This window comes from Aulonocara sp. 'chitande type north' Nkhata Bay, linkage group LG15, assembly GCF_057382095.1.
Source record: "Aulonocara sp. 'chitande type north' Nkhata Bay isolate Kocher_YH1m ecotype deep benthic linkage group LG15, A_spYH_male_GT1.1, whole genome shotgun sequence".
Taxonomy (NCBI): domain Eukaryota; kingdom Metazoa; phylum Chordata; class Actinopteri; order Cichliformes; family Cichlidae; genus Aulonocara; species Aulonocara sp. 'chitande type north' Nkhata Bay.
In genome coordinates this window covers 20,092,235-20,107,314 of record NC_141358.1, presented here as the reverse complement: position 1 = coordinate 20,107,314, position 15,080 = coordinate 20,092,235, and the positions used below count along the sequence as shown (strand labels likewise).

General features: G+C 38.3%; 1 protein-coding gene across 4 annotated transcripts in view; it reads right to left on the bottom strand.

The window, feature by feature from the left end:
* Positions 1–673: 673 nt before the first annotated feature.
* ttc13 (tetratricopeptide repeat domain 13) overlaps positions 674–15,080 on the bottom strand; it is a 25,286-nt gene continuing 10,879 nt past the window's right edge. The window contains exons 7-24 of one of the 4 annotated variants that reach the window (XR_015125114.1): positions 14,243–14,359; positions 14,049–14,159; positions 11,567–11,649; positions 11,312–11,453; positions 10,987–11,161; positions 9,845–10,001; positions 9,202–9,332; positions 8,983–9,115; positions 8,289–8,381; positions 7,991–8,074; positions 7,783–7,867; positions 7,277–7,386; positions 6,444–6,579; positions 5,299–5,378; positions 4,964–5,042; positions 4,468–4,656; positions 3,482–3,561; positions 3,385–3,400 (exon numbers count right to left, since the gene is read on the bottom strand). Coding sequence is in view for 2 of the 4 variants with exons in the window: in XM_086264871.1 (XP_086120997.1) it covers positions 3,286–3,400; positions 3,482–3,561; positions 4,964–5,042; positions 5,299–5,378; positions 6,444–6,579; positions 7,277–7,386; positions 7,783–7,867; positions 7,991–8,074; positions 8,289–8,381; positions 8,983–9,115; positions 9,202–9,332; positions 9,845–10,001; positions 10,987–11,161; positions 11,312–11,453; positions 11,567–11,649; positions 14,049–14,159; positions 14,243–14,359 (1,911 nt within the window). In the remaining 2 variants the exon portion in view is untranslated. Of the gene's footprint in view, positions 3,401–3,481; positions 3,562–4,467; positions 4,657–4,963; positions 5,043–5,298; positions 5,379–6,443; positions 6,580–7,276; positions 7,387–7,782; positions 7,868–7,990; positions 8,075–8,288; positions 8,382–8,982; positions 9,116–9,201; positions 9,333–9,844; positions 10,002–10,986; positions 11,162–11,311; positions 11,454–11,566; positions 11,650–14,048; positions 14,160–14,242; positions 14,360–15,080 lie in introns of all 4 variants that reach the window. The other 3 variants (XR_015125115.1, XM_086264872.1, XM_086264871.1) reach the window with 3 other exon arrangements.

Here is a 15,080-nt window from a genome sequence, read left to right as displayed (position 1 = left end):
AAGTCAGAGTGTGCTGAGAAGGTGGGAGAGTCCTGTGAAGAGCTGATAAATGTAGAAAATGAGCATGCGAACATAAGAGAAGGTGAAGAAGAGTATTTTCAAGGTAGAGTGGGTGGATGTCAGAGCTGATTTGTGACAGATGGACAGCACCAAGAATTAAAACAATGACGGTAGGTATGATGTATTTGGAGACAGTGACGCTGACAAAAAGTCACAAAGTGGAGCCAGAGGAGGCCGAGATGCAGATGTTAAGATTTTCACTGGGAGTGCCCAGAATGCACAGGATTAGACAGGAGTACATCAGAGGGACGGCTCAGGTTGAGCAGTTTGAAGACAAAGTTGTGAGATGTGAATGTTCAATAGTTTGGACACGTGCAGAGGAGGGATGGTGAATATACTGGACAAAGGATTTTGAAGATGGAGCTGCCAGGCGGGAGGTAAAGAGGAAAACCAGATCTGCTGTGGTGACCACTAGAGCGATCAGCCAAAGGAAGACGCACACTTCTTTACTGACTTCACTTTCATTTGGTACATGTAATTTAAATATATATATATGTTGTAAGGACAGAACTGACGGTCTGCCACACCAAAACATGAATGCATTTTTCTTTCTTCTTGACTAAATTATTGTTTGTGAACTTCTTGTGAGGAAAACAAAAATCACCACAAACTGTTAAAACTGTCAAACACTTTTATTAACTGCTGAACATTCATTTCATAAAAAAGTCCCTCCTTCAAGTCTGAAGACATTAGATAAGTTGTGCACTCCTCACTCTAAAGCCCATTGCAGAAATAAATGACTGGGACACCCAGCACAGAAAAGAAAATAACAACCAGTTAGCATAACCATCGATAAGAAAAAACCCCAAAGGACCTGACGTTTTGGTGAAGTGCGAAAACCAATTAAACACTGGAGAGACTGCTTTGTTGTGGACATTCAAAAAACAGAACTACTGCAGTATTGATATGACTATTAATGGTGTGTCTTTAAGCATCAAAGGCCACAGAATATGATAGATTAGTCCAGGTGAGTCACACCTTCTCATTTTGTTCATCACTGTGCTTAAATTTTATTTCCATAGGTTACTGTATGTTTACATTTTACCTAAGTGAAAAAAAATCCTGCAGGATTCACCCAGATTTTCTGAAACAACAAACCAACAAACAAAAAAAGACCACACCATCAGTCTTATTATTTAAACTGAAGTACATTCCAATTCAGACCAGATTTTCTCCAGATATCAAAAACTCAAACAAGAACTTGTTACATATGTAATAAAAAGGGGGGTTAAAATAATCAAAGACAATATTTTAATCTTTAAGACATGTCCCTTATCTCCCAAAGATATTGCTCTCAGGTGTGATGAGGAAGCAAACTGAATCTATGAGCTAATATTCGATGTAAGAGAGGCAGCTGATGCAAGTTCGAGGGAAGACAGGAAGGAAATAAATGCGGTGTGCTTTTCTCCATCCATAATGAATCTTTAAAGGCACAACAGTCACAGATGTTAGAGGACGATCATCTGAAGTTCTGGTCAGGTAAGTCCGATTACATTCATAAACTTTAAAAATTTAAATGTAGTGTTTAAGAGCTAATGATTGAAACTATAAAGAAGTGTCTTCTCATTAAGCCAGTCTGATTTCTTTGTGGTTTTATTTACGGTGAAATTGTTTTATGTTAGCCATTTAGAGCTACATGTGCTTAACATATTTATTCGATCACCAGAATGCAAAAGCTCTCTAATCAAGAGCTTAATACTTAATGCTCAATACTTTTAATGCAAAATAATATAAATAATTATCATTATCCATCAATTTGTAAATGTAGGTTTACAAAAACAAGCAATAAAATAGTAAAGCAATTATTTTTTGATTATAACACCAAATTGCAATCATTTACCATTGTTGCTCCATGGAAGAAAAATGTTTTAGTGGTTGAATGTTATGCTTGATTGGGCCAGGTTAAACTTTGTGTATTTAATTTTTTGTTTTAAACAAGTTCTGGGGAGATTTCTAAGAGTTTTTTTGTTTTTAATGACAGATGGTCTAATGCATTTGTAATGAAAAAATCCCCCAAAATGATTGAACTTATAAAAGACCAGAGAAAAAGTCAAGAAACTTTTTGACTTTTTGTAATTTTTGTAGATTCAAAACTGATAACGACAAGACACCTGCAGATTTGGTGAATGTTTGATATTTTACACAAAAAGCACCAAATGGCTCTGAAAGCTCTCTAAAATCTCTGACTGCTGTTATTCATCATTAACAAAAAGAAAATAATAAAATAAATCATATTTGCTCAAGTGCTGACAAACAATAGCCCTGAAAATTTTGTTCCATATTTTTAAAACCCCCCAGACTCATTCTCTGCTGAAAGGTTGGATTCTGTGTGCGTGCACAGCAGTGGTTTAACAGAAAATGTTTAAAGTGTCAATTACAATCTTTAATGTTAAATAAAACCAGAAAGTGCCATTTCACATTCTTGGTAACCTAAAGTAAGAGATTTCGGCATGACTCTGCAAAGAAAGCTTGTTCATACCGACCGATGGACAGATGGCGTTGGTTGTGCTTTGGGTGTCTGAGGCACGAGGCCTATAAAGCAGAGAAAGAGCAAAAGGTGGACAGAATCTCTTCTGCATCCCAAACAAACTGAAACATCCTGCTTTCACCATCCAGTATCGTTTCCACAAACACAGAGTGTGGATCTAAGGAATTAACATCGGCCAGTAATAACAAAAGCACCTAAATTTATCCTTAGAGTTCTGTGAGTTAAGGTTGTGCTATAAGAAGTAGAAAAGAAAAATGTTGAATTGCCTGACAACAGAGGTTGAAGAACTTAAAACAGGTGGCAGAGAGGTGACTTAGCACGTCAACCTAAGATTTCTGAAAACCCTTCAAACCATGTTTTTTAAGTAGAAGCTGATTTTTTACATGGATTTAAGGAGAAACAACAGGCAACAAAGATTTGGATAAAACAGTAAGATCAACTTTTGGTAAATTAAAACAGAGGTCACCTCTTTAAAGAGTAAAGCAATCCCATGAATTTGCATTAAAAGCCTTTCACTTCCTTCAAGGTTCAAAAAGAGCTCACACTACTACTTTGCCAAAACCCTTATTACATTTTAAATAATTAATTCCTAATTAATTGTGCCGAGATGGTTTTGCCGATCTCAGTCCAGTGTTGACTGGGATGTAGAAGATGACGGTCCCTTAGGCTCTACCCAGTGCAGGAGCTTTATTATTAAGACTTTCCTAAACAGACCTCTCTGCAGTGCACAAGTCGTGTTAAGACTTTTTTGGACAATGTGAAGATGAGTCTGTGTTGAGGACCTCAATCATTGTTCTGGTTGTCGGGAAGGACTCTGATACAGATGGAAGACTCTGGTACCAACTTGGTAAACTAGAGAGGAAGAGAAAATGTCAGATAATGTGCCTCTGAAGCAGACAAATAACACACCAGAGAAATTATTACTCTTTGTACCTCTTGAGATTCATCCAGCTCTTTGCTGTTTTACTGAAGCTATCTGGACTGGGTGTGGTCATGGCTTCAAAATCTACCAGCTGAAAAGATATATATACATATATATATATATTTAAATCAAGCAAAAACAAACAAACAACCCCCCCAAACTCCCACACAACCGCAACCAGCTTAAAGGATAGGTACAGTAGTTGAAGCGAAGGCCACATTTCCATAAATAAAGAGACGTGTAAATAAACCTGAGCACCATGCTTTCCAAGACACACTTGAAGTTAAACAAGCCAGTTCCTGCTCTTTCTTTGCAGTGCAGATTTACAAAAAAAGAAAGCTTTTCTAAAAATTGACAGATAACTTTATAGAAGTTAAACGCTGTGTAGCAAAAATGAGAAGCCCGCTTTCTTTCCAATGTGGTCAGACTAAATCATGAAGGGTTTTGGAAAATTCCTTAAGAAGCAACAATATGAAGAAAAACACAGCAGGGCTGCCAACTGTTCATACCATCTGTGAGACACCTGCTTTCACTCTCGACTTGAACACGAACAAGGAACGCGAACAATCCTCTCTTACATGCAGTAAACGGCAGGAGACAGAGATCAGCGATACCAGGATGTATCATAGATGAAAGACCACATCTGATTTTAGACAAGGACTGACCCCTGGCCCACTTTCAATTCAGCGGATACATCCCAGCACTTGTAATCTCTAATTATTAAAGTAAGTACCAAAAAAGCACTGCAAAGTTGAAGAAAACTATGACCTGAAGTTTAATTAAACATGTTTATTAGTTAACATATGAGAAGCAGGTGAAGGCAGCAGACACTGATGTCATCACTAATCAGGCAAAAAGAACTAAACGGATTTAAACCGATTATCCTGGACTGTTATCAAATATGTCAGCAAGGGAGGTTGCTGCAGAGCTAATGGTTTTTCTTTCTTATGAGGAAAAAGTTTTCCAGTCTGATTATATGTTATTTTGAAGACTGAACCTTTGCTCTGCTGCCACTCTGGACCACTGAAACCATCTGGACTTTGGCTGAAGTGATGATGGTCCAAAATTGTACAGAAGATGAAGTGACCACAAATCACCAAAAAAAATGTAATCTCTGAATGTTGCACCACTCCTGCAAGAGGAAATCATGAAGTCTGCAGTCCTTCTGCACCAGGTAAATCAGCACCTACATGTACATAGTGCTCATTTAAACACGACTTGAGACCTAGAAACACATTCTAGACCGTATAAGCAATGTAATCTTACATAACATATGGTAGAGTAAGCACCAGTGTAAATGACAATGGACAGCTTTCAAATTTTTGTTACCCATTTTTAAAAAATTACATTTAAAATATTTAATTATCTGCTAAAAAATTGCATTTGGTCCTATGCATTACTTCCATATATAACAAATGTCATAGAGATTAGTGTTAAGTCAATAAAAACTTGCTATATATTCTTCTACTGAAGTAAGATTCACATTAATATACCTTTCCTTTCGGGATCCTACCAATGACCTCTTTCCCACTGGCCATCAGTGCCCCCATCACCACTGAGTAAGCCACCACACTGAGGAGAAAGTGATGCTTCATTAGCTGAATACTTCCTCTGACATGTTTCAAGAGTTTCAAGTTTCAAGACCACAGACTAAAATAACACTAATATTATTATCCTGCATTTATCTTTCAGTCTTACTAGGCCATTGTTTCTGGGAGTTTTTTCCAAACTAAGATGACAGCTACAAAGAAACTCTCTCTCCCATTTATCATTCAAATGTAGAAATGCTTCATATTGCACCTGTGGGCTGTTTTGACTTTGAAATTACCTGGATCCTCTGGAAAGAGGCATGAGGTTGCAGAAGTAATAAACCAAGGAGAGGATCAGGTTACACACTGCATCTGCATCCTGAAAGAACAAAGATCATCACAGAATCAGCTGTTCAGTTGTGAACAAAGGCTTAATGTAGTCGTGACCTCTGCTGCACTGTGTGCTGTCTTCAGTTACGGTTTATCTTAACGGGGTGAAAGCAGAGAAGGCTGCAGACATAATAAAACAGAACAAAGAGCGAAAGCCAGGAGGGATGTTCACATTGTTCCAGGTCTCTGTTACAGAGGAGTGAGAACATCCTGTTTAGTTCTTGTTTGTTAGTTGTTTAGTCAGGACCACTGTTGTGCTGTCTGTATAAATTAGCAGACAAGTCACGGTAGGCTGCCGGCACAGATTTTTTAATAAAGACAAACTGCTTAAATGGTTTGTTCTGTTTATTCCGGCAGTTTGACAGAAAACCATCAACAGAAATGAATGGCAGCAAATAAACTCAGCTAAATCCAACAGTGACAGAGAATTAATCAGTTCTACTCATAGTTTGCTTGTCTAGACAAGTAAAATATGTGATTCCAGTAGAGAGGGCCAGAGTGGGAATAAGAGGGGAGAGGAAGACGCTGAGGAAAAAACAGACATGAGGCTTATGTTTTGTTTTGCTTTTGAACACTGCCTTGTCTTTTCTAAAGTGACTTTTATCTCTTATGTAAAGAGATTGTAAACAGCCTTGCTACTCTAATAAATAATAAATACGACTTAATGTGTTTTTATGTTTATATTGACAGATCCATCTGTTCTCCTGCAGCTGTGACTGTTTCTAGCTCGATACAAAACCTTTTTGCTATATACTGCTTGAACAGAATTCAACTTGTAAATATTTTCTATTTATTCTTCAGAAAATATATTAAAAAAATCTTTTTGCCAAATGTCCAAACCCCAGACACTAGAGACAATATCAGAGATATGAAACCGCAAGAAAAAAAACTAGAACCAAAGCTGGAACACAAAAACAACATTTTATTTGCAGGTATTGCTTTAGAGAAAGGAACATCCTTTGTTAACTTAAGATGTCATCTACTTAAAGCTGTCCAGAAATGGATATTTCACATTGCACCACCATCTGCTTTCTATTACCAGCAGGAATCTTACCCCGAGTTCGCTTGATAACATCAATGCCTTTCCTTTGGCTGTGAGGTCTTTGTAGATGGACTCTATTTCTGACTGGTACTGCTGCGTCCGCTCTTCAGTTGTCTGCGTTTCTACAGAGAATAACATGTTTCCCACCCTGAAATAAAAGAAAATTAAACACTTCAGAGGGTAAAACTTGGAAATATCTGGTTATGTGTGTAGAAGTGTAAAGCATCTACCTAAAAACTGTGGAGCACATGTTAAAAAACAGGTGTTACTGGTTTTTGCAGTAATGAGTCTGCACATATTAAATGAAAACATTAAATTTCAACTGCCCTCCTTTTTTAAGTAGTCACTTTTTTCAGAGATACAAAATTCCCATTGTTTCTGACATTTTTTAAATTTGATTTCAGTCAAAGTGAAAGGACAAAGTCACGGGGAGCTACAAAAGATGAATAGTACCAGTGGAAAGAGACAACTGTGCAGGTATGGCTAATAACAATAATAATAATAATAATAATTATTATTATTATGATTATAATGACCTGAATAATTCTAATTCAGTTCAAAAATCCAGCGCTCCCAATGCTGATTGTAAAACATGTGAAATTCTGACAGTTACTGCTCCTTATCTGTGCACAAGAAACATATTCTTAGCACCTTTTGATTGACCTTTGTGTTGTACACATACCTACGTATGTAAATACTTTACTGTTCATGAAATATACCTTCTAGGAGATCCTTGTGATTATTATTCCCCTGTTCAAATATTTATATTTAATTTTTATATGAAATGTTAGTGTTGAAGAAAGTGTTCTTTTAGAATATTGAACACAGAGAACGGCAGACTGCACCTGTCTCCAGTGATGGTAATGGTGAAGCCATCGTACTCTTTCCCAGGGTCCTTCAGGCTCGGCACCTTCGAGTTGACTGTGAAGCCATCTCTGGTTTTACTGTTGAACTGCTTCAGGAAGAAACACACCAAACAAAAAAACAAACAAAAACAAAACAGGATGTTGTGCTGCTTTAAAAGGTCTCTTATGGGCAAACATTCATCAATATCAAAATATATTTTAAACTACATGACAACCAAATATTGATTAAATTTAATATGGAAAAATGTAATACATGCGTTTAAACTTTTATGTTTTTTTCGAATTCAGTTTCTGTCAGTCAAGTTTGATGTGATTTTTTGGATCAACAGCATATAGATCTAGGCTCCAGATCTAAGCTATAGATATAAGTTCACACACAAAACTGGGAAGTAATGAACATCACTAGTGTTACTAGTAGACTAAAACTAATATCCACTTGAATCCTTGAGTGCAACCTGAACTAGATTCTCTCATATCCTTCTTACCTTCATTATAGGAAGCAAATCTTCTACTTTATTCACATTTTCTAGAGCTTGGCGGACTTCCAGGAGGCCTCTGGGGTTGTATGCCCTGAGACAGACAATAAGAACATGTTGGTTACAGAAACAGCAAAAACACTGCAAGAATAATTAAGCCATAGATGATGCTTCAAGGAATTCTGCAAAGTCATTGGAGTTGTGATTCAGGTTTTACCCGTGGTAGACCAGTATTCTGTCTTTGATGAAGTCAAGTATGTTGTCAAAGTAGGCAAGGTATCTGATGTTGATAATTTGCCCCCTGGACAAATAAAGAGGGAAAAAACAGACCTCAATATACTACTTTTCAAGGAGCTTCTCAGAATGAGGCTCTCAAAGGGAACAGAATGATAGAGATACATCATATTCCAAGAAATTGAAATAAATGTTTCTGCACTACAAGGTGAGGCCATATGGAAATTCAATCCTGTAACCCATGAGAGTGTTTGACGCCGTCTTCGAGGCCAAGTTGTTACCTGATGAGGTTGATGTGATTGTTGAAGCCTCGACTGAGACTCCTGGCAGGCATCTGGTCTAACCACAAAACTGGCTGGTCTGGATCGGCGATCCTACGAGTACAGGAAAGGCCCGTTTAGTGTTTCAACACTGCAATCTAATTAACCACACATCAAACACTCTAGTGGGAAAGTGACTTGTTGAATTTGGCCAGAATTGGTGAGAACAGGCTAGTTACCAGGATAAGTAAACCACAGTGAAATGTGAAAAACGACCTGACTGCTGAGTTCTTTCTAGTGCTCACACGGTAAAAACTTAAGCCATGTGTCAGCTTCAGTCTAGACTTCATTTTGCAATGCAGGACAGTTGAAACATCATATGTCAGCATCTGTATCCTTCCTATTCCTTCAGTTTTCAGTTTTAGAGTCATTTCCTGGAGATAATTAGGATCCCATAGTTCCTCTTCACAACACCCAATTTCTTGTGGAATGAGAAAGAAACATTTTTCTAGGTGTTTTACTCATTAATGTCTGTCCAAGCTAAACATGCACTTAAAAGAGTGATGCTAAAATTAATTCCCTACAGTCTCTGCATTATGCCACTCTTTTCCAATGGAAATACAGATGTCAAACATAATGGTGCCTCCATAAATTTGATCTGAGTGATCTCATATAAATTTGGTACAAAGTCCTTTTTATTTTGTGTGTTTCTCACCTCCTCCATTTGACTGCTATGTCAAACATGTCTCTCCACTGCATTTGCCTGGTTTTGCCGTTGACTCGCACTTTGGAGTTGCTCCATGTCCGATGCATGGCCTGCATTACCTCTAAGGTTGCTAATCCCATGGCTGAAGAAGCACAGACAGCTCTTTATTTTTAGGCTCTTGTTAACACTTGGTGATCTTTTCAAACTGTGGCATTGTCTCTGTGGTACCTCTGTGTATTCTTCTGTTGGGTAGAAAACCAGGAGTGTCATACTGCATGAGTGCCCCCAGATGGTCGGCCGTGCAGATCAGCTTCTGAACTTCATTGCTGTAGCTGTCGAAGTTCTGTGGCAGCACGTCTCTGCCAACCAGAAAGATGTGGAGAATAAGGCTTTCATGAAACGCACTTTTTTTTTTTCCTAGACACTGGCTGTCAACCTTCTACAATATCACAAAACAGATGAAGTAGTTCGAGCCTGCTGACATGCATGCATAAAAACATCTACTTGATGAACACAGGAGCTTTCGTGTCATATGGAAAACATGGCAGGTGTTGGTTTTCAACCACAAAACGCTGCCTCGTGTTTTAGCTCATGAAAACTGCTACAAACTGAAGCTCAGGAAACCACAGTTATGATGGTCCTGATTTTCCTAGATTTTCTTATGATGACAGACTTAAGGTGAAGCGTAGGGCATCCTAAATTAAATTCAGATTGAAATGTGAAAATAAATGTAATCTGTCACAATAATTTCTGCTTTGACCTCAGAGAAAGCTTGACATTTATATAAAGAATAGCTAGATTAATCACTTCATCATCGCAGCATTATTACAGTTGATCGTTATGGTCAGAGTTAACAGTCCCCCAAACCCACTTGATATGTGGCTGCAGGCCAGGCTGTTCTTCATAGTCCTCTATTAAAAAAGGCAGGTTCTTGGCCCAGTGGTTCTTAAAGTTTCCCGGTAAGTCCTGGTCCACGTTGTACTCTGCTACTGGGATATCCAGGTGGGAGTGCAGGTAACGAGAGTACTCTGGAAGAAATCAAGTAAACAGGACCTTTATGTGAGAAGTAAATAGACCAGAGGTGGTGCATTATGAGGTGGTGGTTTAGGTCAAAGGATACTGAAGCTAAAAATAAAGAAAAAGCATGGTTAAGGTATACAGAAGAGTCTATCATGGCCAAATAATACAAAAAGGGCACAAGCACAAATGAGACTGAATGAATGAATGCTTTCTTCTGATGAACCAGGAGGACATTCAGAAGCCTTAATTTCCTGTTTTTGTTTTGTTTGTTTTTTTAAAAAGCCCATCAAATTCTAACATTCCTGGGTTTTTTAAAATTGCAATAGTTCTCCTGAAAATTAAATCAGAAGAAAATGCTATTCTTTAATGCAAAAGTAATACACTGGAAATACTCCTCTGTATGTCACATCTGGTGGCCTTGACCTCAGCTGTGCTGCATGTCACTCCCCCCTTGTTTCCTCAACTTTGTACTTTAACAATTGTTTTAATGAAAGCCTCCAATGCTCAAAGAAACTCTGAACATTTGAAAATATGAAAAATACACGAAAAAACAAGCAATGTGACGTTTTGGAGAATCTAAAATATAACTGTCCGTTTCCTTTTTTGTTAAAACAATTAGTAATAATGCATTCAGTATAGACTCTGTAATAGACTGCACACCTATGCCTGAACAACTCTTGTGCTCTAGGTTCTTTGAAAACATGTCTTGAATGGACTCTATAGGAAGTCTCCAGGTGTCACGTGGTATCCTAAGCATGTTAGCGGCAGTCTTATAAGCTGACAGTTGTAGCTGCCATAAATCACCCCAGTCATTGGTTTCTGAGGTTTGTTCATCTGCCAGTTTATCCTGTAGGCAGAGCTCTGACTTGGAGAGCAGACTTTTTATTTACCCTGTAAAATAAGACTGATCTTGAATCAGCATTCTTCTCTTTATCTGCGATCAGTCATAATGTGTATGCATGTGTGTGTGTATATATATAAAGACCCACCCACCTCTGAGGTATTTAACTTTGAGGTATTCAGAGCTGGCTTTTTGCCCCAGCAGAGGGTCGTTCAACATGACTTTAGTCTGAGCTTTGATGCCTTCGTAAAACTGCCCCATGGCCACGTGACTCAGCCCCTTCATGTACTGACACACCTCGTTGTAAGGCTCCAACTGAAGACACCTCTGAGGAAAACAAGAGAATTACATTGCATGTGAATCCATTACCACTTCTTTCCTTTTGCTGCTAGCAAACCCTGTGTAAATTAAAAATTCCTAAAATTGCAGAGAGGGGTGTAAGGACAGCCTGTTTTACTTCGTTGTGGATAATTCTACCTTGAAGTTGCCTATGGCCTCCTGCAGAGAGCCATGGTGGTACAGCATCATGCCACGGAGCTGGAGAGACTGGATGTGGTTCTGATTCAGCATGAGGGCTTTCTGGAAGCTCTCCATGGCTGATTCAAAGTCACCAAGCTCTCTGGGAGAAGGAAGAGGAAAAGCAACTGTTGATATTTGGCTAAATACCCTATGTCAAAGTGACATCCTGCATTTATGCATGGAGTAAGAAAGCATGCTGCAGAGTGCTTGTACCTGTAGGCCTGTCCGAGGCTCTTATAGGCATCTATAAAGTCAGACTTCAGTTTCAGTGCTTCTTTAAAGGTCTCAATGGCTTCCTGATAAAGAAAAAAGCAACCTTTCACATACATTGACAACACAGTTGAGAGGAAATGCATTAAGGAACACACAGACCAGAAATTCTGAGTCAGCAGGTGGTTCAGAACTTTAACACATTCAGATTTTGTCTTATGTAACCCCAGTGTGGACATGGCTAAATGCTGGAGTGTAGCAGTAACTGTTTAACACTTAGTTTAACAGTTAAACTGTTTACTATAATTACAGTCCTAGCTTTACAAACAAAGGTGACAGTAATGCTGATAGTTTTAGGTGTTCAGCACAACGTTATTACAAAATATTGTGGCAAGCCAGCCAACTGAGATATTTAAGAAATCAGTATCATAGTGATGCAACAGAGAGACTGAGACAGGGGATCATCAGACACCATCTGTGACTATTCACACCAAGTGCCATAGAAAGCCAACTAAGAACTGTTCAGATATTTCAGCCTGGTCCAGCCACTCTTTGCATAGTAAGGTTGGACAGTTGGACGAATTTATCAACCATCGACGATAGGTTGAGCCTTTCACTGGTCGTTTTATTTATTTATTTGCCCATGAGTAGGTTTGCTAATAATGTCAGTTGAAGCTAAAAGAAGCAGTCAATGGGGGGGGGAAAAAAAAAAAAAAAAAAAAAAAAAAAAAAAAAATAGGGCTGTTTTAACATCATCCTCTTCCAGCTGGGAGCAAATGCACCCTCCTCAGACTGCCCCCAAATGGAGCGATTTATTTACTCAAACTCATAACAGAAAGAAAGGCAGCAGCCTATGTTCAGAAATAGAAAACAAAACATTTTATTTAAATATACATCTGCACAAGCGGTGGTTGCGGTTACATCCTCAGGTTTGGCTCTTTAATCCAGTTTAATGTCAAAGAAATCCGAAATTGCTGACTTTCAATTTTTTTGGACAACTAGTTCCTCCAAGTTTGGACTTCTTCTGTGTTCTAAACGTGCAAAACAGTCCGTGCATGATTACATTGCTCTGCCCATCAAAAAGTCACCTGTGCAGATATATCGCCTATCGTCATATATGGGACCGATGAATGTCAGTTAGAAAAAATGTACATATCGCCCAACCTTAGTGCATAGCATGCAAATAAAAAGCAGATTCCACCAATGGGCACAACTCTCTCATTTAGAGTAAGCAATTAGTTCAACAATCACATTCGCAACTATCATTAAAAGCGCTAATGTTGTTGTTTGCAGTTAACTGTCAGCTGCCTGCAGGAGCTGCAGCTGGGATTCCCCCAGGAAATCCTTTATGTTTAGCATCTACATGTCATGTAGATTCAAGTGCTGCTCTGCACACATTAGTCAGTGTGTGGGAAATAAAAATGCACTTGGCTTGGGCAAACTTTAAATTAACATAGTAATTAGAAGTTAAGCAACATCTTATCATTCATCTACCATTTTTACTTCCCTTGTGGTGCACAGCGGATTTTATCAAAGACGAAAGCAGCTACCCCAGCATTAAGAGACACTTTCAGCATGAACGTGCTAAACATCACCAAGCACAACAAACAGCTAGCAGAAAACTCTGGTATAACACAGCAACAATCTCATCCGTCAGAAAGGCCAGGAAGAAAATGAAAAAAAAAAGTCAACTTTAACAAAGTTGACTTTTGTTAAAGCAAATTGAATAACTTTACCAAAGCATGTGGTTCCATCTGCTTCACAGCTGCATATATGTAAATAAGTTAAATCTGCAGACAAGCTTAGAACACAATATGCATGAAACCCAATAAGCTTGAGCTTGTATTAAGCTATTCATCTCCTTCCCTTCATCTCCTGACACTGTAAGTCGCAAATATAATATTTAAACAACCCCCCCAAAAAACCAAACAAAAAAACAAAACAGTCAGCTGACATTTGAATACATTTCTGTGACTGTGTTTCCAGCAGCGAGCTGAGAACGACCCTGTTAGTTTGCATTAAATTAAATCCTCTTTGATGTTGTTGACTCAAATAATATTTTGGTAATTAAAAGTGAAAAGATAAATATAGACAGGATACACAAATGAGGTGTAATCATGCACTAACAGGATGTTTGTGCAACAAAAACTCTGTTAGTGAAATTCTGATATATCTGATTGTAGAAAAAAACAAGAGCAAAACTCCAGACTGTCAAGTTTGATAATGCTATAACATACAGTGGAATCCATACTCCTTATAACAAGAATTAGAGATACACTTTGCTAAAAAAAAAACAAAAAAAAAAACAGCTAATCAGTGCACTATGTCATTATCTGTGGTCATATCTGGTTACAATAAAATGTGATGGTGGAGGCCACGAGTCTTCCAAACAGTAATTCATTAACCAGTGAGTGATATCACATTGTTTATTTATCTTTGATATGGACAAGGCCATACTGGGAATATGAGACTGTGAACAGCTCACCTTGAGCATGCCTCTGTGGAAAAAGGTCAGGCCTTTATACAGCATGGCAATAGGCTGATTCTTCTTAAGCTCTAAAGACTGCTGGAAGTCCTCCATAGCGGCCACATAGTCCTGAACAGAGAGCAAAGCACAGAGTCATCACATGGAAACATACAGGCATATATGTACGTTCATGCTGCATCTGACTGTCAAACCTCTGAAATGAAGAGCAGCGTTCCCCTGTGCCTGTAGAGACGAGCTGAGGGCTGTAGCTGGATGGCTTTTGTCAGGTCACTCAGAGCCTCACTGATGCGACCCAGAGGAGACAGGATCTAAACACACAAGCACCGAATTGCACATTTCATCTTTTTAATTTTATTGTTGCAAAATACTGATGAACTGAATTATTTTCTTTGCTTTTACACCGCATCGAAAGAACATTTGGGGGGAATAAAGATAAGTTTGTTGTTTTTATTTCATGAAAAACAGGCATGATTCAGTCACTGCAGTGCTCAAAAGATGACATCATTTTCAGGACAGGCTTTGCATATTTCTGCAAGGTAATGTTAAACTGCACAGTACAGCTAATACAACAGCATGGCTTCATAGTAAAAAGAGTCCAGGTCCTGAACTGGCATGCAGCCCACACCTTTCACCAACTGAAAACATTTGACACATCTGGACTCGGGACTGCTTCAGTTCCCAGAGGATTACAGCCTCTTGTTAAAAGGAGGAGGAATGCTACACAACAATAAACATGACATTTTCCCAGCTTTTTTAGAGACATGGGATGTTGCTGCCATCAAACACAAAGCAAACTAATATTATTCTCAGTTTAAACATTTGATAGGTTTTCTATGCTCTACTGTTAATAAAAATATGGTTTATGGGTTTTGAGATTTGCAAAGCATTTAATTCTGTTTTTATTTACATTTTTCACTGTGTTGTGTTTAAATTCAAATGGTATAAAAGTCCCAAAGAGGAAATGGTAAATAAAACAGCAGAGTGAAACCTGCAGTGGGGGAATTCTTTTCTTTAATCTTGTGAGAGTTG